Source organism: Cricetulus griseus, chromosome 5 (assembly GCF_003668045.3).
Source record: "Cricetulus griseus strain 17A/GY chromosome 5, alternate assembly CriGri-PICRH-1.0, whole genome shotgun sequence".
Classification (NCBI taxonomy): domain Eukaryota; kingdom Metazoa; phylum Chordata; class Mammalia; order Rodentia; family Cricetidae; genus Cricetulus; species Cricetulus griseus.
The window spans coordinates 25991070-26007717 of NC_048598.1; the positions used below are offsets into that span (position 1 = coordinate 25991070).

Genomic DNA, 16648 nt, shown 5'->3' on the forward strand with positions numbered 1-16648 from the left:
TTTTATACCCACGGTATTGGTTTTATCTTAGGTCCCTGGGCTATCTCAGTCTTCCCATAAGCATCACCCAAGAAACCTAAAACCCAATGGATAGATTATTATTCAATCTTTCCATTATTTTCCATTTCTAAGACTCGGGACAACATGCCAACAAAAATTTATGGCAACCTTGTACACCTTGTTAGCTATTAGTAAGCATTTGTTTCACAGCATGACTCATTTTTTTGTTTTGTTTTGTTTTGTTTTTTCTGAGATCCGGGTTTCTTTGTGGCTTTGGAGGCTGTCCTGGAACTAGCTCTTACAGACCAGGCTGGTCTCAAACTCACAGAGCTCCCCCTGCCTCTGCCTCCCAAGGTCTGGGATTACAGGTGTGGGCCACCAATGCCCAGCTCACAGCATGACTATTTTAAAGTCAAGCTTTAGTAGTATAGTAAAATCTGGGATGTCTCTACAATAATCATCTTGACATTCATTGAAGAAAATCTTGTTTTGACCAAATGTTCTATTTAAAATGATCACACAGTCATCTCTTGTACCTGCAGGTGATTGGTTCTAGTATTCCCTTCAGACATCAGAATCTTCAGGGGCTCACTTCCAATGTGCACAGCATCATGTGTGCTTATAGTCAATCCCTAGACTCCCACAGGCTTTAAATCTTGTCTGCATTACTGCTAATACCCACCAACTTCTCTAAATGGATTTTAGACTATGGTGTTTAGGGAATAGTGACAAGAAAAAAAATCTCTGTATGTTCAGTAGAAATGTACATTTTAAGAAGATTTTTCCATCTGCTGTTGTTTGACTATGTGGGAGCATAGTGTTCTGAAATGGAGAAAAGTAGTTATCTAATATATAATTAAAATAGAATATATGTGTTAAGATAATAGAAGGTATAATAGAGGCAGTTAAAGTTGTGGCCCAAAAATACATCAATGCTAAAATGAAGGGGGGACACTGACATAGTAATGAACATTGGCTTTGTTGCTCAAAAGCACACTGAAATAATTCTTCTTCATTCAAGAGACCATGGCAGTAAAAAAAATTGCAGTGATTGGCGCTGGAGTCAGCGGACTAGGTGCCATTAAGTGCTGTTTGGAGGAGGGACTAGAACCCACATGTTTTGAAAAGAACAGTGACATTGGAGGACTGTGGAGATATGAGGTAATTTTATAAATATTTTCAGAGTATGGCATCATCTATGTGTACGAGAGTTGCGTCTATTCAACTAATAAATAAACCTGATAATATAAATTATTTCGTAAATGTACTTTCCAAATGAGTGATAAACATTTAAATAAATTTGAGATATCTTGTAGAATAAGCATGATCCTGTTCAGTTTCATGTCCCTGGCAACCCCACAGATAATACATAGGATATTGATATATGCAAATTTTGCATGAGAGTGTTGAAACTCAAAAGATCATGCAAAAGTATTTTCCCTCTAGCAAACTTGCTTTTAGTTATGGCATTTTCTTCCGTATCATGCAATCGACCTATATGATGTTTTGTGTTGTTAATTAATTGCTGGAAAAACATGTCTCTACCAAGAAAGGTGTGCTTCCTTACAAACAGAGTCCTGTATAATAACTTTAAGGAGTGAGTCTATCTCATAGTGTCTCCAGAAGTTACAAGGATGGAAGGGAAATCTCAGCTTTAATGTGTTTTAGTGAAGCATAATACATGATTATTAAAAACTGTTCTTATGAATTCACCACATCTATCTTATTGTTGCCATTATTATTTCTTTATATTTTAATATACCACACAGTTGCATGCCTTTTTTGCCCCAAATCATATAAGCATTTTATCTCTATTACATTCTCTTAAACAAAATCCCTTCTGTTGTGAGGCAGATTTTACCCATTGGGAGTCTCCCTTCCAAACCTACTCTGGGTTATTTTTCTAATCTTGTCTCAGTTTGTGTGCCTTCTTGAAGCCTGTCATCTGTTTCCTGTTGTAAAATAATTATTGCTACAATGGAGTTAGTCACTACAAATGAAATTATAGCAAGAGAACCCTCATCAGAAAATGAGTCTAATGCCCTCATCCTGCTGGACTACTATTACAAAATCTGAAAACCAAATCATGACTTTTCAAAGAAAAGTATACCAAACACCACGGTTCTGGTCACCCCTAACACATTCTGGAAGCCAAGGGTTGGTTTGTTTCCTTTAGAAGACACCAGAAAGTGGAAGGGCTGGGATATACAAATCTTTGACCTGCAATACATCCAAGGAGATGACAGCTTTCAGCGACTACCCCATGCCTGACCATTTCCCCAACTACATGCACCACTCAAAAATGATGGAGTACCTCAGGATGTACGCCGGGCACTTTGGGCTCATGAAACACATCCAGTTCCAGGTAAGAAGTGAAACCCCACACACTTCCTGCTCATCGGTCAAGGCAAAATCTGTACATCCAGAGCCAGCTGGAGTGGGGTATCAATCTGCATTTCCCATCCATGTCTCCACCACTTTCATGATTAATGAAGATATTATATTTGTCTTATGAACCCCACCAGATGAGCACCGTCCCAGATGGAACCTGAATTCCAACTTTTGGCTAATTTTATAAAGTAAAAATATATGGCATAGGAAATAAAAATCAATGCACTGGTGCTCTAAGAAGCCATAACAATTGGGAAATGGTCATTTTAGGAATTTTATGTGCACACAAATCCTAACCACTCAGGAGCTGTGCATAGAGCTGCTTTATCTACTTAAACATAAAATTCTACAGGAAAAAGAATGGATAAAAATGTCCTAGAACTCTGGCTTTGTTCCTTGTTTCCTAGACAAAGGTGTGCAGTATAAGGAAGCGCCCTGATTTTTCATCCTCTGGCCAGTGGGAAGTTGGGGTGGAAGCTGATGAGGTGCAGAAAATGTACATCTTTGATGGGATAATGGTCTGCAGTGGTCACTACACGGAGAAGCATTTTCCTTTACAGGATTTTGCAGGTATTTCTCTTGTGTGTGTGAGAGAGAGAAGACTCTTAGGATTCTATTGCTTTTCAATCAATTAATTAATTCACTAATTAATTTCTGTATCCTGACCACAGTTTCCCTTTTCTTCCTCTTCTCCCAGTCCCTTCTCCCTCTCCTCTAGAACCACCTACCCCCCACACACATACACCATCCACTCCTCCATTTCTATTCAGAAAATGGCAGGCCTCCCACGGATATCAACAAAACATAGCATATCAAGTTGCAGTAAGACTAGGCACCTCCCCTCATATTGAGGCCAGACAAGGCAACCCAGCATGAGGAATTGGGTTCCAAAAGCAGGCAAAAGTCAGAGACAGCCCCTGCTCCCATTGTTAGGAGCCCCACAAGAAGACCAAGCTACACAATTGTAACACATGCAGAGGGCCTAGGTCAGTCCCATGCACGCTCCCTGATTGTCGGTTCAGTCTCTGTGAGCCCCTATGGCCCAGGTTAGTTGATTCAGTGGGTTTTCTGGTGGTGTCTTTGACCCCTCTGGCTCCTATAATCCTTCCTCCTCCTCTTGCACAGAATTCCCTGAGGTCCTCCTAATGTCTGTCTGTGGGTCTCTGCATCTGTTCCCATCAGTTGTTGGCCTTTTGATGACAACTGGGAAAGGCACAAATCTATGAGTACAGCAGAATGGCATTAGGCATCATCATGCAGACATTTTTTTTCCAGTCACGTTTGGTTTTATCCTAGGTCCTCTGGGTCATCCAGCCTCTGGGTTCTGGCACTCTAGACACTGTCAGGGGTGGGTTCACTCTGGTGGCATAGGTCTCACTCTGGACTGGTCCTTGGTTGCTCATTCCCACAATCTCTGTGCCATCCTTAACCCAGCACATCCAGTAGGCAGGACAGACTGTAGGTCGAAAGTTACATGGTTGAATAGGAGATGTCCTTTTCAGGCTACATATCCCTTATTGCTAGGAGTCTTAGCTGGGATCATCCGTGTAGATCCTGAGAGTTTCCCTTGCACTAGGTTTCTACCTCACCCCAAAATGCCCTCCTTTGCCAGTAGTCTATTTCAATTACTCTTAATGCCTATCCTATCATAGGTATTGGACAAAGGTGTTTATGCAGAGGGGACACAACATAGGATATCGTAAGCTCATAGAACAGTCAGGGAAGATCTAGTAATATAAATAAATTTTGAACTGGAAGTAAGAGTTCTTTGACAAACAAGATCTGAGAGAGACTTTCATGGAAGAGGAAGCAATGTGTAAAAAGCAGCAAATGGGGAAAATGTGGGGACAGCTCAGGGATTAGCACATACTTACAGTGCATAGGTTGGGAGAAGCATGTAAGAGTCAATGGAGAAGCATCTCTCTCTCTCTCTCTCTCTCTCTCTCTCTCTCTCTCTCTCTCTCTGTGTGTGTGTGTGTGTGTCTGTGTGTCTGTGTCTGTGTGTCTGTGTGTCTGTGTGTACTTGTGTATGCACGTATGCACATGCGTGTAGGAAAAGCAAGTATATAATCAAGTTTGCACTTTATAAAGGTAAGTCTTGCTGTAGTGTGGGACATTAATTGATAGAGGAAGATGGCTGAGTCAGGAGCATCAATAAGAAAGACTTTAAACAGTCCATTTAAGAGAAAATGATGGTAAAGACTTAATAAAACAATAGAAGTAGTATTCAGAGGAGAGATTTGGAGATATTTTACAAGTCTTTGGCACACTCAATAAATGGCAGATTATATATCATGGAACTTTGTAATTTATGGCAATTATATTGTTGAAATATAATTTTTTCCAGAATGACTTGAAACTTCTAATATGCCAAGCGTATGGTGTTAAAAAGAGTGGCCACTAACCAGATGTCACTGATGACCCTTTGATATGTGAAGGGTATAAAATTAAGATATTTCTTTTGTAAACTACTCGCCACACTTAGAAAACACAGTAGAAGCATACAAAGGATCTCATTATTAACCTTACATCAACAATGTATTATCATCTCAAAATATCCTGGGTTAAGTAAGATATGGAATTAAAATTACAATCATTCTCAGCACTCTGGGCATCTGGGAAGTTTAAAACTGAATATGTGGTTGGCATTCAATTGCTTTTGGACAACACTGATGTACATTGCTAAGCATCTTTACAAATTTGTGAATTTTCAAAGTGAAGAAACAGTATCATATCTCTGAATAGAAAACTAGAAAAACACAATAACATTACAAAGTGACAAGAAGTTAACACATTGAGTAAATCTTAAATGGCTATATTTTTATTGGCTCCTTTAAAAAATCTGCTCTGATTTTGGTTTTAGCCATATAATCACTGTTGTTGACTGTTTTGTTCCTTGGATGAGAATATTCTGTTATAGTGTCATAAAATCCAAAAACAAGGAAGAGAATTAAGTAACGCGAACTTCAAGTTTAGGAACGAAGTTTACCAACCAGTGTTTGCCACTTCTGCTTGTGACTCTTCCTTCACAGGAATCACCAACTTCCAAGGCAGATATCTCCACAGTTGGGAGTACAAGCACCCAGGCAGCTTTGAGGGGAAGAGAGTAGTCGTGGTTGGCCTTGGGAATTCTGGAGCAGATGTGGCAAGCGAGATCAGTCGTGTCGCTGAACAGGTTTGGTGTAATACCCTGATTCTGCTCTTGGATGTAAACCTGGTAACAGCAGAGAACATGAGTCTAGACTTTCTCTGACTTTAGCAGTGATGTTCCCATTTGGACTGCAAGGACATGTTTTTCTGCTGACTAAATATGAATAAGAGAATAAAGAATTCCAAAGTGACAATACTCCAAGTCCATAAAGCACTGGAGTTATGGAAGTCTGCTAACTCAGAAATAGCTACAGGTAGCTAAATGGGACATTTCAAAAAGAAATTAATTTTACAGAAGACACTGTTGTCATGTTGGAAATGAAGTTTAAAGAGCAATCAATATACACAAATCTGAGTATTATAAACATATTGTTGATCTGTGTGTGAAGGTGTTAAGAAAAAGAAAAATACCATGAACTCCACTGACTATGAACAAATAAAAAGTAGGGAAGGATGTGGAGAAGTCCTTCTTTTGTCTGAGCATGGAGCATCATTCGAACAATTCAAAATTAACTTTTTTATTTTGATTCATACTTTATAGAAAAACACAGGATTTCCAATACTGAACACTTTTTGTAAAATAAGTTAATCATGTCATGATTCTTAGATGAAAGAGCCACAGATCTCTGTGACAATGGCATCACTCAAGGGATTGTAATATAGACTTAAAAAAAACCTTTCTTTTCAAGGTCTTGTTAAATGACACAAAATAGAACAAAATATTTATCAAAATGTATGCTCCTTTCTTTTGCACAACAAACATTTTTGTTTGTAATTTTCCGGTTGTAAAAGTAAGAAAACCCCAGTGTGAATTTCTGTATCTGTCTTGTTTTGATCCAAAACATTTTAGTCACATGTTTCTCCATCACTTTGAAATATCATCTGAAAGAGCTTATGTGGAGCCTGAATATGAACTAACACTCAAGGTGAAAACCTATTGTGTTGTTGTTGAGTTTTTCCCATGTTTTGGGACTTTCAGATACTCCAGACATCTAACATAGCTGGAACAAACATCACAAGGAGAGAAGGCCCATGACAAACATTAAATTAACTGAAATGACTTCCAGTAATTGGATATCTTTATAAAGTAGGGGCAGGGAAAAGGGAGCTGTGTAGGTGGACAATGCAATACAAGAAGTCGATTCCATTCCCTTGACAAATGAAAAAAAAAAAAAAAAAAAAAAAAAAACAATACTCCAAGGATCTAAGACCAGAGTGATTTGCAACTAAATACTCACCAGGCAACCACTTCTCTCTTGAAGGTTTTCCTCAGCACAAGACAAGGGGCATGGATATGGAACCGAGTTTGGGAACATGGGAACCCTATGGATGCCACACTCTTCACTCGTTACAATAAAACTATCCAAAAGTTCTACCCTGAGTGCCTGATCAACAGATATGTAGAGAACAAGTTAAACTTGAGGTTTAACCATGCCAATTATGGACTACTGCCTCAACATGGGTAAAGTTTGGAATTTTAAACAGACAATATCTTTAAGCTATTGCACTAGTCAATTAAATGTATAAGTAAATGAATGTGATAAGCGATTCTTTTAATTCATCACGGCATTTCTCTTATGGGGAATGCCAGAGTCCAGAGTCCAGCTCCAGCGGGGGGGGGGGGGGTTTGTGCTGAAGGATGGATGTGGGAAGTCGGTGAAAAATGAGGAGTCTGACCACCATTGTCATTCAAACTGATGGCCCCAACTAGCTCAGGCCGTCTTTATTTGCACAAATTCTAATACATTCAAACATGAACAGTTTCAAATCATTTCTCTTTAATCATTTTCCAAGAATCACTAACATTTTAGTTTCTCTTCTTCTTTCCTACTCCCTTGATTTCATTGACCTTCACCCCATATCATTATATAGCAAGCCAAATGTTTATATCTAGCCAGGTACATCTTATTCATACTCTGCCTTTCCCAGCAGCAAACACGTGGTTACAAAGTAAGAGATTTAAGCCCTGTGATTAATTCTTAACAATATGAGATCAGCTAAGTATATTGTGATGCCTAGGATAACATTTTCAGGTGTATACCAGTTTCTGAGTAATCTGTATGTCACCTTTATTATCTGGATTGCAGTCATAATCTTATTCTTTATAAGCTATAAAAATAAATACCTAACTCTTTTAACTATGGAGACTGAACTTCTAGTCTTCTTGCAAATGTATACATGTACTTTTCTTTTCAAGGAACTGAGAATTTTAGATTATTTTACTGATACTTGATATTGGAAAAGTAAGTGTTCATGTCTTGGTGTCAGAGAGATGTCTGACCTTTCATGTCCTATCTCTTTTTCCTTCTCTGTCTCTATAAGGTTTTTTAATGTCAACTTTTAAGAAATCATTTTTTTATTCTTAGGTTCTTTGGACTATATTTATCTCTTTTGGGTATTGAATAAGCAATAATCATTAACTTTAGTGAGTTCCTCTTGCTTCCTCAGGATGACTGCCAAGGCAGCCAGGGACAACTGGAGAAACTGGTTTCTGTAACAGATCAGAGAAATTTAGTTTTTCTGTAGAGGCTTTTGTTCCCTGTAAACTCAGACATAATCCCAACTAACAAGGCAAAACTAAGAATTACCATAAGAATAAGCATAGCAAAAGTTAAAGAAGCCTGAAGCCCATGAGTTCCCTAAAATCAGCTCAGGAGTTTGCAGCATTGTATCCATAGGTCCTTGACAAATGGGTGGGATTCTCCAAAGGGCCTTGCCATCTAAGGAGCTCCATTTGTAACACACCTAGGCGCCAAGGGTGACAGCATGATTTCTGCCACGGGAATATCCAAATTATTTCCTTCCTACTGAGGGTTCTTTGTTATCCCACTAAAGTACAAGAAAAGCTGTGCAGAGTGGGGAAGTAGAGACTTTAAAATTTATCTTATTTTTGAAATCTGTACAGGGTCACTTTGCCACATTCTCCCACTCTCTCTCCATCTTCCGTCAACTACTTCATGTCTGTTCTCTAAATTAAAAACTCTGATTCCTGATTCCATGCTTAACTTCAAATCCATCATCAACCACCAGGACAATTCATTATCCACACACAACAACCTCACAGCCTTTCACCTGCACTGCCATTCCGCCCTATCCTGTGTTCATGACTCCTAACCCTTACCACTGAAGATTCTAATGTTTATAGACATCTTTCCAAAGCTCATTATGTATTTGAGAATTCTAAGCTTTTTTTCTCTTGCCTCACTCAACACCAGCCAGTTCTCAGGCCTGGTCTCATCCTCTCATCCCATGTCTTCCTTCTCCAGGTCTTCCAAGTTTATGGCCACTTTTCCTCTACTTTTGTCTTCTTTCCTCCTTAAGACATCTAAGGTTTGATGTCACTGTGTGCTCACTCTCAGTCCTGTTTTCTTTTCATCCTAAGCAGCTCCTGTAATAAAATTTTAAATCCCATAGCTGGAGAGATGGCTCAGTGGGTAAGGGCACCTGCTTCCAACCCTGATGACCTGAATTTGGTCCTCAGAATCCACATGATGGAAAGAGAGAACTGACTCCCACAAGTCACTCTCTGACCTCCACACATACACTGTGGCACTCTTGATGGCACACATACACCTAAGTAAGTAAATGTAGATTTTTTTTTATTCCAGGAAAAATATAATAAAGGTTTGAATTGCTGAAAACAGAAAATCAATATTAATAGATATCTAGAAGAATGCATAAATAATTTTTTCTGAACTTAGGTCATATGTATGACTACAGGTTCCTTTTTATGGAGAAATTATTCACAATCTATGAAATATGTTTAAAAATATTACTTATGTACTATGTACCCTGGGAATGTGACTCCCTTCTACTAATTCATACCTGAAACCTTAAGCTAAAATTTACCAAAGGTCTTAGTGTCCTGATCACAAACATTCTCATTGAAAATGCATTCTTAAATGCTGCAACTAGGGCTAGCAGGATAGTTCAGCAAATAAAGCCACTTGCCACGAAGCCTGACAAATCTGGAGCCCACATGGTAATAGGAGAGAATTAACTTCCACAAGCTGTTCTCTGACCTCTACATCCTCATGCATACACACACACACGCACACACACACACACACACACAAATAAATACAATAAATCAAAAATATTAATGACTAGTTAATGTCAACTGAGTTTACATACTATCAAGAATAAATAAATACATCAAAAATTATCATACTTTGTAGATCACACCTTTAATTCAATCACTTAGGAAGCAGAGACAGCAGATCTCTGTGAGTACAAAAACTCCCTGAGCTACAAAGTGAGTTCCATGCCACCGAGGGCTATATAGTGAATCTGTCTCAATAAACAATTAACACATTTTATTCCTTGTAAAAATATTATTATCTAAAAAATTTAGCGTGTATTAACAAGTCTGATACGGTGTTTATTAGTGGTTTGCAATTAGGGAAGTAAAATCAAAGAGTTTCATGGTTTGTCCAAGGTCTCCCAATGGGTAGGAGACTGAGAAAGTTATCGAGATTCTATTCTGAATCAGAAAACCAGGCTTTACTAATGAGCTACGTTGCCTTTCTGAGGAGCAGAATACTGAACACAGAATACTGAAAAGCAGAATAAAAATTGTTGAAGCTATGCAATCATTTCCAGGGATTTTGCCTATTCTATGTTTTTATTAAGAAGCTGTATATTCATCTCTTGATACTCAGAATTCTTGGCCACCGAACAGTTTTCAGTGATGACCTGCCAAATCGTATCATTATTGGAAAAGTGCAGATAAAACCAAATGTGAAGGAGTTTACTTCGACATCAGCTATCTTTGAGGATGGCACTGAAGAGAGCATAGATGTTGTCATCTTTGCCACGGGCTATACATTGTCCTTCCCTTTCTTGAACAATGACTCCACAATTCTGGACAGCCAGTACTCCATGTTTAAGTATGTCTTCCCTCCTGCATTAGAGAAGCCAACCTTAGCTTTCATTGGCATCATACAACCATTTGGAGCCATCATCCCTACATCAGAGCTCCAAAGCCGATGGGTTGTGCAAGTGTTTGCTGGTATGTATTGATCTTCCCATGAATACAATATGTTCCAAATGCTCTGCAAATTTAAGAGTCATTCACAGGTCTTCTATTCTGTTGATCTCTCTCATTATCTGAAATTTCACCATTAAAAATAAACTGTTATAGCCAGGAGGTGGTGGCACATGTCTTTAATCCCAGCACTCAGGAGGCAGAGGCAGGTGGATCTCTATGAATTTTAGGTCACTCTCATCTACAGATTGAGTTCCAGGACAGCCAGAGCTACGCAGAGTAATCCTGTCTTGAAAAAATCAATAATAATAATAATAATAATAATAATAATAATAATAATAATAATAACAATAATAATAATAATAGTGAAATAAAGAAACTACTTTGGGCTCTTCTTAAGGGTGATGTTTCACTCTAAAAGAATTCAACTAAAAATGAAAACACCCAAATAATAAAAATCATAAAACCAAAAAAATTGTAATGAGGTTATTTATATTTTAATGCAACTGCCTATTCATTTGCTACTTTTCAGCAGAAACTTAACTTGGGGTGAGGTTTTATGGAAACATAAATTGACTAAGGTTGGAGAACAAACAAGGGACAAGCCACATGGGACACATATCAGAAGTGTAGTGAAGTCATTTTATCTTCTTCCTCTGTGCAAACGGAATCATAGCTTATGTGAATACCGGGGCAGGAAAGTTCAAGAAGATAGTAGAGTGATATGGGGGAGGAAAAAGGTGTGTGGGAGAAGGATTGGCCAAAATGAAGAGTGCATGTGTAAGCTAAATGGGAACCTATGATTTTGCAACACACGTGAAAATATAGTAAAGGGGTTGGAGGACATAGCAACATGAAAGAACTGGGGAGGAATTCTGGGAGCATATGCACTATATGGTGTCTGGCTTCTTTCTCCTACAATATTGTGAACTGAATCCTCATTTTACAGTCATTCTCTTCACTTAATATACAGCACCCCATATTCTTTTCCATTCAATATATGGGTGTATGTACACATATGTCTACAACTTTTTGTGTTAAAGGTCACTTAGGATTACTATAGACAGTAATGCCTGGACAAGCCTGAACATGTGCTTCACTGAGGATGTGCACATGTCCATTTGGTATATGTGTAGAAGAATAATTGATGTTTTTCTAGGTGTGCATTTGTGTACAGTAGTAATTGAAAGTCCTACATGACCTTTCAATTCAGTTCTCCAGTTCTGTTTCTTTCCTGCTTTGCACACTCATGTTTGAAATGTGTTTGGAAATACTGGAGGTACTTGTGTGCAGGCCATACTTCTGCAGATACTAACAGATATTGGCAACAGGTGGAAGCAATGGGGCAGATAATTTACAGGAGCAAGCCTATCACACTTGCTCTGCCTTCCTAGTGTTATTTAACATTCTACCTGTTGTGTTTTCCTTGTCCCTGACACATTCACATATATAGAATTTCCATTTGCAATTACTTGCTCTCCTTTCAAACTGTAGTTATTGCAGTTTGGGGACATCTACCATCAGTGTGTAGTTTTGGGGTGCACAATGAAAACTAAGAAATGTTCTTAACTCAAAAGACAGAAAAAAAATTGTGTTTGGGATGTAAGCTCAGTGCTAAGCAATGTTCAGATAAGAGAAACTTTGAGTCAGGTCCCAACATAGTTTGGGGGTCTTTGAAAGATGCTAAGGGTATATTTAAACTAGGAAAAGTTTAAACATCTATTTACCTTAAAGGGAAAGCTGAATTCCCTGACTGACATCCTGGGCATGATGATGGGAAGGCAATTCTCTTCCTTTGAAACTCTTTAAACACAAGGCTTTGATTGGAAATTGTGCCGAGACATGATGATTCTATTCTATTCTATTTCAAAGACATCCTTTTTGTTTGCTTATGTACCTCGGTCCTCATGCCAATCCTCCAATGTCTGTATCTTGTTTTCTCAGGACTGCAAAAGTTGCCCTCAAAGAAAGACATGATGGCTGACATCAATAGAAAGAAACAAAAAATGACCAAAGAGTAAGAAACCTAATTTTTTGTTAAGCAAAACCTGTTCAGAGAGGGATATTTGATTTTTTTATAGTTTACACCTAAGTGAGCCCAGTAAGGTAATCTTAGTTCAGTGATATCATGCTGAGTTTTTTTTTTTTAAACATGGGTCTGACTGTGGAACAAATACCTGACATGACATGTTAAATAACCACAGAACACCAAGCCGACATGAAGAATAGAATCAATTCTCATTTCCTGCTGTAGAAATAAGAATAGAGGTTTTAAAACCTCCCAACATAGACCTACCAGATATACCACTTCTCAGTATTTACCCGAAGACTCCAGGCCAACATAGCATATCAGTATCTATTACATTCCCTATTCACAGTAACCAGGTTAGGGAAACAATTCAGATGTCCATGGGGATAGCAAAAATGTGCATTATATTCACAATGAAGATTTTAACCATAAGCAAGAATAAGTTATATCATTTGCAGGAATATGGATATAAATGAAAAAGACATTGTATTGTATTTGTCATTTGTGAGTCCAAGACATTATAGATACATAAACTCATCTGTGTTGATAACATGAAAATAGCAATAAAACAATCTGGGCAGCTAAGGAGACTAATGGCGGTATGGGGAAATAAAATAAAGGGTAGTGAGGTCAAGGGGTCCATTATATTCTTGTATGAAAAGGCACTTTATGTAACCTGTATAATGTTAAAGAAATTAAAGTGGCAGAACAAACGCAGAAAGGTTCGCGATATCCAGAAGACAGCATTTTGCAGCCCTTTTCTTCATCTTCTGGTTTTACATTCTTTCCTTCCCCCTCTTCCCTGATAGTCTCCTAAAACTCCTCTCCTAGAGGAGATGATACAAATGTCCTGTTTGGGGCTGAGCACTCAGCCGTCATTCATTCTCAGCACCATGAGTCCCTGAATCCATCACCACCCATTACAAAGAGAAACTGTCCGATGAAGGCTGAGAGTAGCGGTATTTGATTATGAGTGCAAACATAAATATTTAGAAGGCAGTTTGGAGTCGCACAAATCTAACTACACAAGAGTACATTCTCTCCTAATGCCTCAAAACCCTTCAGTCATGGGGGTTTTACTGGGTTTATAGTATGAGGCATGAATTTCTTCCTGTGGAGCAGGCCTCAGATCTAATCAGAGGGAGATTGGGCTCCCCCACAACAGTCTTGCTGTTATTGCACCTGTGGGCCTATCTTGCCTGGCAGGTAGATACTGATACTCACTAAGGTTCACAGTTAGGAAAAGCCAAAGATGACTGTCCTACCCTTGCAGCCAAGAATTTGGTACTTAATACTTTAGCACTGTTTTCCTTGGCCTTATTTTACATTTCTTTCTAACTTATTTGGCTACTTTCATTGACTTTTTAATTATAATTATCTGAAATAATACAAATGTATCTCCTCCCAACATTTTCAAAAGTTTTGATATTTTTTAAATTGTGACACTTTCTATTTTGTGTCTCTTTTACCCAAGAATGATTTAACAGAGTGGTTTCTTATTTAGTTTGGGTATAGAGACTCATTTTATAGCCTAAGCTAGCCTTGAACTCACTATGTAGCCCAGGCTGACCTTGAACTCATGATGATTCTCCTTCCTCAGCCTCCCCAGTCCTAGAACTACAAGTAAGTGCCACTGTGCTGCTTGCAGAGAGGCTTTTAATTTTCAAGTATTTGGTCCTCTAAAAATAGTCACTTATGATTATCTAGGAATATTCAAAGGAAGAATTTGTGCACAGAATTGTTATACGGGAAAGATAGCTTATGTAGCTTGGAAACTTTAAGTGAGCAATAGAGTTTCATACGTTGTGACTTATATATTCCTTGCTAATTTAATTCATATCACGGAACTGGATTCTGTATCTAGAAGGGGAATCCAGATAAAAGACTTCATCCAGTCATTCAATGTTTTCTTTTTATATGTGTCAGTCATTCAGCTGAGTACTTGGGACCTTTAAAGCCTCAGGGACTTACATCATGTATTAAGATACTATAGTGTGCTAAGGAAATTGAGGCAAATATATAAGATTTAATGAGTGTAAAAGTGTGGAATCAACAAGCCAATAAAAGCAAGCTCTACTGGAAACTCAGGGAACAACAGAGACTGAAATCTGATTCTTATGTTTCCTTTCTCACCCAGCTCTATGAAAAGCCTCAGAGACCCTGCTCGAGTACAGTTCATCAACTACATGGATGAAATTGCTTCGGAGTTGGGTGTCAAACCCAACCTGCTCTCTCTCTTCCTCTGGGATACAAAGCTGGCCAAGGAGATTTTCTGGGGACCCTGCACCCCATACCAGTACCGTCTCCAGGGGCCAGGGAAATGGGCTGGGGCTCGAGCAGCCATCCTCACTCAGAGAGAAAGAATGCTCAAACCCTTGAGAACCCGTGTGCTCCAACCCACCCAGGCCTCCCTCTCTGGTCTTCTCTGGGTCAAAAGTATCTGCGTTGTTATTTTTTTCTCCATTTCCGTGTTAGTTGTCATGCATATCACAAGTCATTAACCTCATACTGACCTGGATATTTATAAAGCTCGAGAGTAAACTATTGTTATTTAAATTGTATAGCTTAGGATCTATGAAATATATGGGGAAACATCTTTATTAGACTAGTTCACAAACGGATTTTCAAAAGTAGAACAAAATTACTTCAATAACGACTTTATGAGGAGAGGTTTGAAAAGGCACAGTTTATTTCCATTTTATTCCAAAAGTAATTTGAGAAGTTTATATATAACAAGACCATGAATAATAATTAAAAGTGATATGGATTTGATTTACTAAAAGACAGAGAGATTATTTAACCAGGAACAAACCTTATTTAACAAAAACAAAATGGAATAAACCTTATTTAATAAAAGAACAGAGAGAATATGTAACCAGGAATAAACCTTAAAAGTACATTCTATGGCCTCAAATCATTTTCTCCCTCCCCAGAAAATCAAAGCTGTTTCCATCTGTTGGTTGGTTAATTGGTTGATTGTTAGTTTTAAGACAGGGTGACAATGTGTATGCAGTCTGGAACAGCCTCTTATCCATGCTTTTTACTACCACATGCCAGCACTAGCCACTGGCCCTTTTGAGAAAGATTCTTCAATAGAAAAATATGGAATTCATCAACTTATCACATAATCAAACATCTCTATTTGTAAGAATGCGACCTGTCAACATGATATGTTGCAGCTCCTGATTTGATGCTCTAGAACGGCTGATATTACTGTCCAGTACTGCTGTCGGAATGCTTAGCTTGCATGAAATTGTAGAATGTGAGGAAATGAAGAAAGGTCAACATTCCCAATAAGTCTTGGCTCCATTCCAAATGAAAGCTAAACGAGAGTGTTATAATGATCAAATGAAAGTATGTGAAAACTGAATGATAATTCCAATACAAATGAGGGAATTTTAAGATATACTAATAGTGGATTAGTAATAACATTGTGTGGTATAATAATGTTATGTTTATGCAATAGAATATGCTTATGATACATATATTTTATTTGCAATAGATATATAAGTTTATCTGCATGTGAAAGCCTGACAATTTCTGGTTAAAAGTTGTACAGCTGTTCATAGTCCTAATCTTTTCATCCCTTTTGTAAACCTGAGGATTTCAAAATAAAAAAATAATTTTAAGAACTTAGTTTCTACAATGATTTATGTACTAAAAAGTGGGAGAGGTTTCTATGGGAGATTCTTCTAATCAATGACCACATACTGTAATGAAAATATCTTACCATGACAGCCTTGGTCCTGATGCAATGGAACATTGAGATTGCAGGAGACCATTCACTATGAAACAGTTCTCCATCATTCATTGGCTCTTCCTAAAACATTCCTTCCTGAAAGGAGGTGGCAGGGGGGATGCTGCAAGAAGCTCCTAACACTGAAGATGATGAAACTTGAAAGGCTTAGGAAGCTCCTGAAAAGAATGGCATTCACTAGGCCCCACCCCTTGGCTAGCTATAAAGGCCATAAACAACATCTGGAGAAAAGAGACTAGTGGAATTACTCACAAGCTGGGAAGAAAGCTCCAGGGATGCAGGTTGTATGAGTCACCAGCAGTATAGGATGGACTTTTGCTTGGTGAAGCCTCAG

At 38.2% G+C, this 16648-nt stretch overlaps 1 protein-coding gene across 1 annotated transcript; it reads left to right on the plus strand.

Moving 5' to 3' along the window:
• The first annotated feature begins 1026 nt into the window (after positions 1 to 1026).
• On the plus strand, positions 1027 to 15415 carry LOC100773198 (flavin-containing monooxygenase 5). The gene is made up of 8 exons (XM_027418093.2): positions 1027 to 1161; positions 2177 to 2365; positions 2799 to 2961; positions 5424 to 5566; positions 6804 to 7003; positions 10203 to 10552; positions 12473 to 12545; positions 14695 to 15415. Exons 1-8 carry the CDS (start codon positions 1027 to 1029, stop codon positions 15056 to 15058), a joined length of 1617 nt encoding a protein of 538 aa, XP_027273894.1. The 3' UTR covers positions 15059 to 15415.
• The last annotated feature ends 1233 nt before the right edge of the window (positions 15416 to 16648 follow it).

What these genes read in the sequence shown, in the direction of transcription:
- LOC100773198 (XM_027418093.2), top strand. Translation starts at nt 1,027, where the DNA reads ATGGCAGTAAAAAAAATTGCAGTGATTGGCGCTGGAGTCAGCGGACTA. An exon ending in GAGGACTGTGGAGATATGAG is followed by an intron (nt 1,162 to 2,176) that starts GTAATTTTATAA and finishes TGTTTCCTTTAG; the next exon opens with AAGACACCAGAAAGTGGAAG. An exon ending in AAACAAAAAATGACCAAAGA is followed by an intron (nt 12,546 to 14,694) that starts GTAAGAAACCTA and finishes TTTCTCACCCAG; the next exon opens with CTCTATGAAAAGCCTCAGAG.